The 11,801-nt window shown below is 34.7% G+C and overlaps 1 protein-coding gene across 1 annotated transcript in view; it reads left to right on the forward strand.

Annotated features, from left to right (window-relative positions):
• The first annotated feature begins 889 nt into the window (after positions 1 to 889).
• Positions 890 to 11,801, forward strand: part of LOC137646845 (blastula protease 10-like) — a 16,452-nt gene continuing 5,540 nt past the window's right edge. Inside the window, exons 1-6 of the mRNA XM_068379920.1 lie at positions 890 to 1,045; positions 5,971 to 6,376; positions 9,211 to 9,291; positions 9,583 to 9,689; positions 10,507 to 10,710; positions 11,219 to 11,345. Coding sequence (XP_068236021.1) covers positions 989 to 1,045; positions 5,971 to 6,376; positions 9,211 to 9,291; positions 9,583 to 9,689; positions 10,507 to 10,710; positions 11,219 to 11,345 — 982 coding nt within the window. The 5' untranslated portion in view covers positions 890 to 988. The remainder of the gene's footprint in view (positions 1,046 to 5,970; positions 6,377 to 9,210; positions 9,292 to 9,582; positions 9,690 to 10,506; positions 10,711 to 11,218; positions 11,346 to 11,801) is intronic.

Consider the following 11,801-nt stretch of genomic DNA (forward strand, 5'->3'; position numbering starts at 1 on the left):
AAATGAGGTTGAAAAAACACCCAGATATACCAATTCTTAACACCAGTTCCCACTAGACATTCGAACGACTGAATATATTAAGGCCTCCAAGGAAAAACTGAAGACTTTAATTTTCTCAGTGCTTCGATGATAATTTGACAATTAATGTGGAATACGCACTGTGATACTCTAAATACTGAAGGCTGTAGGGCACACGGTTTCCATTTGTGAAAGGACCAGGAACTCAGTCCTTAAAGTAAAGTTAAAGTATATGACTTTGGTTTTCTGTCATTGATGTGGTTTGACATTCAACGCGGGATACGCTGTGTGATATTTCAAGATCTAAAATTTGTCCATCTTATGATACTCTAAATTCATTAGAATGTATGCGACAAACAGATAATGTAGATTCTGTAGGGCACAAGGTTTCCATTTGTAATAAGACCAGGATAACAGCCCTTCAAGTATGGAAGAAACTGGAAGATGATATTAAAACTTTCAATGTTTAAATAATGATGTGGTTAATACAGAGAAAAAAACTGCCTTGTACAGATGGATAGTAAATGCATTTCTGACTGTTATTAGCAAAATTTATCAATCTAATCAAGTTCAATATATTCTTTTTAGGCCGTTTGCCCTTGTTGAAAGTTTATAGGGGAAATAGACGGCATAAACAGCATAGAAATTGTCGTTCCCAAATCAATTGGAAGAATGAATAAAACAAGAGAAAGCAATTAGACCATTTTACGAAACGGGTCATAATGAAATAGCCAACTTTTGATAAAGAAACAACAATAACATTGAGGACACTGTTATCTTCAAATTATTCGGCAAATTACCGATAACACCTTTCGCTCTTTGGGTTGTTTCATCCAGTCGGTATTTATAGTTTTTTCAAAAAGACAAAAACGCCGTGAATAGATTCAGTGGCTTTAAACTCTGAAAAGAGTTGTGACCTGTTTCAAGAGGTCTCATTTCCCAAAGTGTGTTACAGACGTTGGTTTCAGGCATGAAGTTTCTCTACATCATCTGCGTTATTTTGATGCATCTTTTATATCGTCCCCAAGTAAGTTATTTTTGTTTACTGAAGAGTTAATTTCGTTCGCTTGTCTTATGCGTTATTGTTCAAGTGTATTCCATGTTATTGGGGAACTTCAGATGAACAATTAAGATTATTCGATATGTTTAGTATATAACTATAAGAGAGATTACTTGGGTGCCATATGTGGATGAGATCATGGCGAGGAGTAGATGGAGATGGTTTGGTCCAAGATGGAATAAGATAAGGCGAGTTACCTAGAGGTCCCGTTTTCTACACTCACGCGCATGACGTCACCTGGATAGTCCAGCCATACGACCTATAGGCGGGAAATATGCAGTTTTTTTTTTTTCCCCACAGGCGTTCTTGTTTTAATTTGCGTTGACAGATTCATAATGGTTGTGTGTCATATATGGGTGCTTCAATTCTTATAAGACCGATATAACTGTTGGTGGTGAAAAGAAAATAGATTTTCCCGTTTCCTGAAAGATGCAGAACTATGTAAGAAGTGGGTGAATATATGCAAAGGAAATGATGGTATCAATGCCAAATATGCACGAATTTGTTCGTCACATTTCCAACTCAATGATTTTGCCAGAAACCATAGGCACGAGTTGCTCAATTGTTGCCCTAAGACTGCCATACTGACACAAAATCTTTATAATAATGTAATTACTATTGGGATTCAGGTAAGCCTGTCATTAATACTTCGTCACTTTAGTTTCGTTTACTAGGCATATGTTGCATGTAGCATTTTGGGCAACTAGGAGAACTGTATATGAATAGGCTCAATAAAAAAAAAAACACGAGAATATATAGATTTATCAATTATATTCCTCATCCAAGTAAATATTTAGCTACGAGGGGAAGAATGTTTCTGAAGATGAGAGAGAGAGAGAGAGAGAGAGCGAGAGAGAGAGAGCGAGAGAGAGAGCGAGAGCGAGAGCGAGAGCGAGAGCGAGAGAGAGAATTTTACAAGAATTTTTTTCGTATGTATAAATGCCATTATTTAATCTTTACATTATAATAAAAAATAAATTTTGTTGCTTCGAAATTTTTGAAAAGTCTTCGTCTCGGCAGAACCACCCCTTCTAATCAACTTAATTCAAAATGATTTAATAGACTATGGTTTTCAGGTTAGAGATAAAATTATTACCTCAAAATCTATGTAAAAAATCGTACCTCTATCAGTAAATAATCTCAAAATATCCTACAAAATTAATGAGTCACTTAAACGTACGAGGTTATAAACGTCAATGTGAGAAACAGAAGTTCAGCTACTCTCTTCCTCAGTGGCTAATTCCATCAAATTTTGTAGTAACAAAGGCTTAGTGAAATGACAGTTTTGTAATGAAACATCGGATCTTATACCTTTGATTTTTAGTTGGTTTGGCTTGAATAACTTGTAAATGAATCATGTCGTAAAGAAAGGTAGAGGTGCTTTCTCGAACTGTCCACCTCAAGTTGAAATAGATGCTATATTTTGTTATTAATGTTAAAGTGAAAGGCAAAATGTTTCCGTTCCAGTAAAAGAATTATCGTATAATATGTTGCAAGGACTGTAAGGATTACACTTCTTGATGACAAGACGGCTATGTCAAGACAGTCAAACATCCCTTTTCTTTCATACGACAAATTGGTCATTGCCACGGTCATCCATAACCTTTGGAGTTTTAATATATACTATGGTTATACATAGTAGGTAAAGACAATAATTAACGAGTTAAGGTCTTAATGTTTGTAATAATGATGAAGCTACTGTACATCGTGTGTCATTACAGAGTGCTTAAATATAAGTGGTCCATCTCAAAGGTTAAATGTTGCTCCCAATGATTTAGATTCCGAGTTATATATATTTGCGTGTCTCATGAAGCACCATCTGCCTGTTAACAATGAGACCGAGACAGGAAAATCAAGTAAAAGATTTGATAGAGATAAAACCTGGAACACTGATAGGAAATGAGTCCTTAACTTCTTTGATGGGAGGGGTCGTGGCTTTTAAATTTAGAAATAAGTATACATCATTAGGCTCAGTTTATGTAGATGAAACTCGATAATTGGCTATCATTTGTAAAGGGAAAGGTATTATATAGGTCATGTAATCAATTTAATGAAAATCTACAAAATATGGAATATTTATTCAAAATTTTCCATGGTCATGCTCTAAAACCAGGAGTCAAAGCTGTTTCATATCTTATTGATATATTCAAAGCCACCAATATTGATGTTTCCGAGGAGGTAATGAGATTTTTATTATTAGAAGTTGGCTAAATTTTAGAATAGAAATATTAAACTAAGGAAAATAAAGTTGTTCAGCAATGTTGAAAATTTATTTAATTGAAACGAGAGAGAGAGAGAGAGCGAGAGAGAGCGAGAGAATGATTGTATTAAGATTTTTAATGAAATATTGGGAATAAAGCTTTTGTCATACGTGAATTTTTATTTCCATTGCTATTATATTCCCTATCATAATATGTATTTTGGAATTATAGTCATAAAGACATTAATATTAGCCTGAGTTCATAAATGCAATGTTCGGAATCCAAAAAGAGGCACGAATAATAAGGCTGGTTGTACAGGACAGCTGTCAACTAAACGCTCGGAACTCTCCAGGTGACGTCACAGAGCACAGCCGAGCTCCCGGCAACATGCGCGGTAACTCACCTAATCTTATTCCATCTTGGTTTATTCATGCTCTTCGCACTTCCCAAGAGAGATTAGTTAACCAAACGTTCAACTGGACTCCACAAGGCGCTAGAAGAGTTGGAGACCCAGGCTTATGTGGCTGAGGACTATGAAGTGCGAAGCACATGATTAATGGAAAAGTATTTAATTAAAAGCTCAACATAGAGACGACTGGCGAAATCGAACCGAAGCCCTTTGCGTCAATAGGCGTAGGAGATGATGATGATGATGATGATTAATTGGGAGGCCAATGGGGACTGGCATTTCATTGATCATAAGAGAAAGGAACAGGCATTTAGGATCCTTTTTGTGCACACAGTGCTTTTTCAGCATACTTTGGTCTTTTAGGCACAGTAAGTTTGTTCCATTTTTTTTATAATCTTCTACATTAATCATTATGCTATTTATGTTAATACTGCGTTTTACATAAATATTTTGTATGTTATGTTACCATTCTGTAGCTAAATCATTAATTGAAAAAAGTTATGCGAAATGTTTGACAATTACTATAAACATTATTGTCGTTTCACTTCCAATGTTTATTCTTGGAGGAATCCTCTCAATTGGTCATCGCTAGGCGAACGAGGTGTAGCTTTGTCGCGTGTGTGTATGTGTATATATATATATATATATATATATATATATATATATATATATATATATACACACGCGCATATATATAAATATATATGTATATATATACATACATACATACATATACACTCACGTATATATATATATATATATATATATATATATATATATATATATATATATATGTATATATATATATATATATATATATATATATATATATATTTATTTATTTATTTGTATATGTGCATAGAACAGTGTGTCAGAGCGTATCATCAAGCATATTTGATAATTTCTTTAACAATTAATACATTTGACGAAATTTGAATTACATGCTTTGTTTCATAATCACCAGCTTGATTTAAAATTTCAATTGGCTTAAATTTGATTTGCTTCTCAGTATGGGTACATCGATAATAAAAGAAAGCTAGTACATACTTGTCGTGTATGTCATATATGCCCCATCATAAAGAAAATTTATCATTAATAGCTTTTCGAATTCCAGGCTTTTAATATAATGATGAAACGAGAGAGAAATTAAGACTTGGGAGAGAAACTAACAGTTTAGAGAAACTAAAATCCTCCCTTTTAATGATTACTATACTTCGAAGGAGTTGTTAGGTAAAAGCCAACAAAACCTATCCCAGTATTATGAATAACCCTTTGTAACATCTCAATATTTCCTTTACTTGTCGTAAATAATTTCAGTATCTAATTTTTTTTTTTTTTTTTTTATAAAGCGATGCACTTGTAGTTTGTAACACTTGGTAAACTCAGAAAATCGGCCTATTTCTTTCATGGTAGCAGTAGCGTACTTGGCTGTAAAAATTGATGATTATAGAGTTTATAACATAAATATTTATAGTACTGGACCAAACTGTTTGATATTTCAGTGCGTGGGCTTTAAAGGCTGAGAATTGCATAGTCAATTGCAATGATTTGGGAGTCCATTCACTAGTAAACTTTTAGGATAAATGTTGTTGCAGTTTAACTGGGTTATTGTTAAGAATGAGGAATTAGAGTAAATGAAGGAAAATTTTAATGAATGATTTTTGCAAAGTACTTAATGTCTACATTTTAATTAAAACTATAATGGAATCAACAGATAATTTAACATGCCTAGATATGGAATTTTAGATATGGAGTTGGGAAAGTTGCTTTAAGAACTTAAAGGTAGGGGAAATATTTAACATTAAGAAGTAACTAGAGAACTCTCCTCTTTTTTTAATAATAAAAAAAAAGATAAGAAAAGGTTATTCCATTGACACGTCCTCGTAATAAACAAAGAGACAACCGATAAAGGGTTTCCATGTAAAGGAAAAAAAATTAGAGAGAAGGTAATTCCGTCATATTTATTAATTGAATAAAAGCTTAGTTTTTCGTACTTTGCAGTTAAGTTTAGACGTGTACTTTGAGCTACAAGTGCATAGAGCAAACTAACCGATGACCAATAAAATATAAATAACTTTATATATATATATATATATATATATATATATATATATATATATATATATATATATATATATATATAATATATATATATATATATATTTTAACTTTGTAGTTGAATTGATAATCCTTTCAAAGATAACCACGCAAGCTATTTAACTGTCAATTACTTGCAGGCTTATTGATTTTAAAGTTCTATTTTATTTTTTCTTTCCTGCAAGGTAACCGATGGTCAGGCCCTCCTTACAAACAACACCACGACCAACACACCTTCAACGCAGCAACCATCTGATGGACTAAGTGTTCCAAACGATATTGGGACCACGCCAACGCAACGACCATCTACCCAAGACCTTGCTAATGACACAGGCACCAATGCACCTTCAACAACAGAGCCACCAGATAGTGAATCCTTTGCTAACGTCACTAACATCAGTGTATCTTCGACACAACAACCGAATGGCGAAGATCTTGCTAACAACACTGTGACTGTTGCATCTTCAATACAGCAACCATCTACTACACTCCCTGCAGAGCACGAGCCTTGGAGAAAGAGCACTTACAAGAAACCAAATTGGGAATGGAAAGATCTTAACTTTATTGTAACCATCAAAGTACCTGACCAGGGTGAGATTTTTTCCAGTCTTTGCCTAACATTGATAGCAGAAAGAATATTGAAATAGTAAGGCATTAGCTGTCTAGTTTCTTTTGATCTGGGAATGATAGAGGGTTAAGAATTCTAAGAGTAAAGGGTTAATGAAGGTTATTGGTTTTAAGCTTTAATTTCATATTTATCAAAAATTAATGGACTATTTAATTAAGTATCTTAAACAGCCAGTTAATGTCTTTTGCTTTGTGCGAAATTCTAATAAAGTAAACAGAGCGTTACGTCTTGCTCTATATTTCAATATATGCATTGAAAAACACAATTTATTAGGATTTTTATACATTTAAATTAGTTCTCATTATTTCTGTAAATTTGAAGGGAAGCAGATTCATGAATCCAGTGTGGAAAAACTCCTTTTCAGACAAGGCCAAATTACATTGAAATACTGTACAATTTCTCCTTCGATATTCTAGAAGTCCAACTAAACTCCCATAGCCTACTATCGGAGCCCAGATCCTAAATTATTATTCTACGCAATGCTCCCCAAGTCATAGATTTTCATTTTCACGGGTCTCGCCTTCATTTCTTCCCTCTTACAGCTCAACCTTTTAAATAAATACAGTAGAGCAATCAGGAATTGTCCCCCTATTGCATTTCAACAGTGGATGTTGCAGGGCTATTCTAGTTTCCCACATAAAAGAAAAAATGCAACTCATAGATTTGCTTAGATCCGAATTCCTGAAGTTTTGTATCCATATCGTGCTTACACTTTCTAGCAGTTTACTTTACCTCGGTTAGTGTTTTCTTTGTCGTCTATCTGTTTAACCTTGTAAATTTTACCCCATTGCTGTGGCTTATTGGAAACTTCCCTGCCTGGACTGTGGTTAGAGATTTGCTCAAGCTCTGTGGTTTCTAGTAGTGTCTGCTAGAGAAGGGGTGATTGGGGGAGCATATGTTTACCTGCCGAGTCATCAGCAGCCATTACCTGGCCCTCCCTGGTCCTAGCTTGATGTAGAGTGCCATTTAAAACCTTTAAACTAAAAGTTTTTTTCTCATGGATGCACCTATCGCCAGACTGTATGATCCAAATTTCATATTTGTTATTATTATTATTATTATTATTATTATTATTATTATTATTATTATTATTATTATTATTATTATTAGCTAAGCTACAACCCTAGTTGGAAAGCAGGTTGCTATAAGCCCGAGGGCTCCAACAGGAAAAAATATCCCAATGAGGAAAGGAAACAAGGAAATAAATAAACTACAAGCGAAGTAATGAACAATTAAAAACATTTCAAGATCAGTTACAGCATTAAAATAAATTTTGCATATATAAACTATAAAAGGTTTAAAAAGAGAAACAAGGTAGAACAGTGTGCCAGAGTGTACCCTCAAGCAAGAGAACTATACCCCAAGAAAGTAGAAGACCATGGCACAGAGGCTATGGCATTACCCAAGACTAGAGAACATTGGTTTAATTTTTAATTTTACTTCTCCTAGAAGTACAATACCATAGATAAAGAGGCTCTCCTACCCTTATTAAGAGGAAAGTAGCCACTTAACAATTACAGTGCAATAGTTAACCCCTTAAGCGAAAAATAATTGTTTGGTAATCTCAGTGTTGACAGTGTATGAAGGCAGAGGAGAATGTGCAAAGAATTGGCCAGACTATTCGGTATATTTGTAGGCAAAGGAAAAAGGAGCCGTTAACAGAGTGATCCTATGCATTACTGTCTGGCCAGTTAAAGGACCAAATAACACTCTAGTGGTAGTATCTCAGTAGGTAGCTGGTGCCCTGTCCAACCTACTACTATAAAAGGCAGCCCCTAACGCCTGGTACATACCAATGAGCAATTATGCTATAGTAGTTTCAGCGCAATCCTCTGAAGGAGGCTGGTGCCAGCAATGTTCCTGCAGCAGTACACAAGTAGTAAGTTGGCCAGGGCATCATCCACCCGTTGAGATACTACCGCTAGAGAGTTATGGGGTCCTTTGACTGGCCAGACAGTACTACATTGGACCCTTCTCTCTGGTTACGGCTCATTTATCTTTTGCCTACACATACACCGAATAGTCTGGCCTATTCCTTACAGATTATCCTGTCCTCATGCACCTGACAACACTGAGATTACCAAACAATTCGTCTTCATCAATGGGTTAACTACTGCACTCTAATTGTTCAGTGGCTACTTTCCTCTTGGTAAGGGTAATAGAAACTCATTAGCTATGGTAAGCAGCTCTTCTCGGGGAAGGAAAATAAAATTAAACTATTGTTCTCTAATCTTCGGTAGAGCCATAGCCTCTGTACCCTGGTCTTCCACTGTCTTGGGTTAGAGATCTCTTGCTTGAGGGTACATTCTGACACACTATTCTAACTTATTTCTCTTCCATTTGCTTTGTTAAAGTTTTTATAGTTTATATAGGAAATATTTATTTTGGTATTGTTGCTGTTCTTAAAATATTTTATTTTTCCTTTTTACCTTTCCTCACTGGGCTATTTTCCCTGTTTGAGCACCAGGGCTTATAACATCTTGCTTTTCCAACTAGGATTGAAGCTTAGCAAGTAATAATAATAATAATAATAATAATAATAACTGCTTCCCTAAATACCCTCTTTTTAGCCTTCAGCTCTACCTTCGTTTCCGCTTCCTTTCTTCCATCTTGATGTTAAACAAACAATTCTTTCATGGTATAACTAATGGACATACCCCTCTTGAACGGTCTCCTAGGCCCTAGCACCGGGATTTTTGGCCTAAATTCATAAATCAAATAATGGTTTGGGGAGAGCCTTTGCCCTGGGAAGCTTACGTCCCTGTTCGCAGTAAATTTAACAATTTCTACATTTCAGAGGATACGCTGAAAAAGAACTTACTCTACGTCACAAGTCAATGGACACTGGGAACTTGCATTTTGTTCATCTTATCACCTGGTGAGTCGAGAGAGAGAGAGAGAGAGAGAGAGAGAGAGAGAGAGAGAGAGAGAGAGAGAGAGAGAGAGAGAGAATGTTGTCGAATTAAGGTACCTCACTGCTAGTAATGGATTCAGTTTTATGAGAGAGAGAGAGAGAGAGAGAGAGAGAGAGAGAGAGAGAGAGAGAGAGAGAGAGAGTGCTACCAGCACTTTTTCGTCTAAATGTGCTTATGAAAACCTGAATTATCTAATATGAAGCAAACCGCAATAATTTAGAAACCCTCATGAATATCTTTTCTCAACGACAAAGAACATGATAGACCAGACTTGGTGTTCAGACGAGCGGCGGAATGTACGGCTGACTACGGCACTCCAATATCCTCCAGAGTAATACACGTGAACGACAGCTGTATTTCGGTAAGAATAAATTCCTTTATTTCATCCTCATCTCCTCCTACGCCTATTGACACACAGGGCCTCGGTTAGATTTTGCCAGACGTCTCTATCTTTAAATTTTAAATCAATACTTCTCCATTCATCATCTACTTCACGCTTCATAGTTCTCAGCCATGTAGACCTGGGGTGCCTTGTGGAGCCCAGAGTTATTAAATTTAAAACTGTTGTCAAAATATTCAAAACTTTATTTTTATTTCGGATCCTCAACATGAGGACCAGTTTCCTTTGTATGAATTAAAATATTTTATGGGCTTAAGGTTTATTCGGGATTTAGGCCTATTCCCGCATCCACAATTCAGTATATTTTCCACAAATAAATCTTAATTTCTGTAGCCTTAAGAAAAAGGTTTTGCGATAATTTAAAGCTTTTGTAGCATTAAAAGATTATCTTTGTCAGTGTATGAATTCAAATTGTTTTTGGAGCAATCGCTTGCCGCAATTTCCCTTAATAAGCATGTAATGTTATTCCTTAAGCCTTTAAATAACTCCCACATTGACAAACCTTTTCCTTCACCAATCTATTATTTTTTTAAGAGGTCTTCCCGTCAACTTTTTTTTTCTTTTTTTGCACTGAAGGCATTACTGGAATACTTTAATAACTTTGCAAAGTCCCTTAGGCTTATAGCATCCTACTTTTTCAACTGAGGTTGTAGCTTCGAGAATAATAATAATAACAATAATAATAAGTTACTCTAAAAATGAATTACCAAGGAAAACTGTTAATATAGATTACCCTGAATGAATAAAACCTTTTCAACCATAAACATCCAACAACCAGGAACAACACCTAAGCCACTATCTGGGCCACTACCTCGGCTTGATCGATGAGCAGAGAAGACCGGACAGAGACGAATACATTCAGTTGGTGCGAACGGATTTGTCTCCCCTAGAGCAAAAACTTATGACGAAGTTTTCGAATCCTGATGCGAGCCTTTATAATACAGAGTATGACTTTTCTTCAATCATGCACATAGCACCAAGGGTTAGTTTGTAAAAAAAAAATTAACTTTGCTTGAGAGAATCTATTTTTTGTCAGTGTAGTTTTCTGCTTAGTCTTATAAATCTGGATTGCCTAGAACTTTTGTTAAAGTTTTTATAGTTTATATTGGAAATATTTATTTCAATGTAGTTACTCTTAAAATATTCTATTTAACTTATTTCCTTTCCTCACTGGGCTATTTTCCCTGTTGGGGCCCCTGGGCTTACAGCATTCTGCTTTTCCAACCAGGGTTGTAGCTTAGCAAGTAATAATAATAATAATGATAATAATAATAATAATAATAATATATAAATGCAATTTTCTTTTAACTTTTTCTGTATATCTTCAATACTTTTATATATATTTTTGGTCAACTAAGAATGATTCAGTGTTCTTGGATAATTTATATTACCTGTTTCATAACTACTACATGCACAACAATATTTGAAATTAACTATACAAATTGTTTTCTGTAGTCTCCAATATTCCCATGGTTTTGGCCTTTTTCCAGTCAATCGATGAAGGCAGTAAGGCCATTTTCCGCACCAAAGATCCCAGATTCCGTGGTATTCCAGGCAGGGATTTTAATCCTAGCCACAGGGACTACTTCCGTGTGAACTCTATACACGGCTGTCAGGGTAAGTGCAGTTGTGTTCAATTCTGTATGCAAGCAGGAGCTATATATATGACATTGTATAGTTGTTTATCATCTAAAGTTCAACTATGCTGTGAAATAAGATATTCTGGTACACACAGTTTGATCTTGGTTGTGGTGGCCTATTGGAAACGTCCTTGGTTGGCAATCTTTTGGACGGGAGTTAGATACTCTCAGTGAGTTCTGGATACTCTCATGCGCGTTAATGGTGTCTGTTACCTAGCTATCCTTGTGTTGCGGGATCCATATATATATATATATATATATATATATATATATATATATATATATATATATATATACTGTATATATATATACTGTGTATATATATATATATATATATATATATATATATACACACATACACAAGTATAATTATATAAACACATTATATATATATATATATATATATATATATATATATATATATATATATATA

Source organism: Palaemon carinicauda, chromosome 9 (assembly GCF_036898095.1).
Source record: "Palaemon carinicauda isolate YSFRI2023 chromosome 9, ASM3689809v2, whole genome shotgun sequence".
NCBI classification, from domain to species: domain Eukaryota; kingdom Metazoa; phylum Arthropoda; class Malacostraca; order Decapoda; family Palaemonidae; genus Palaemon; species Palaemon carinicauda.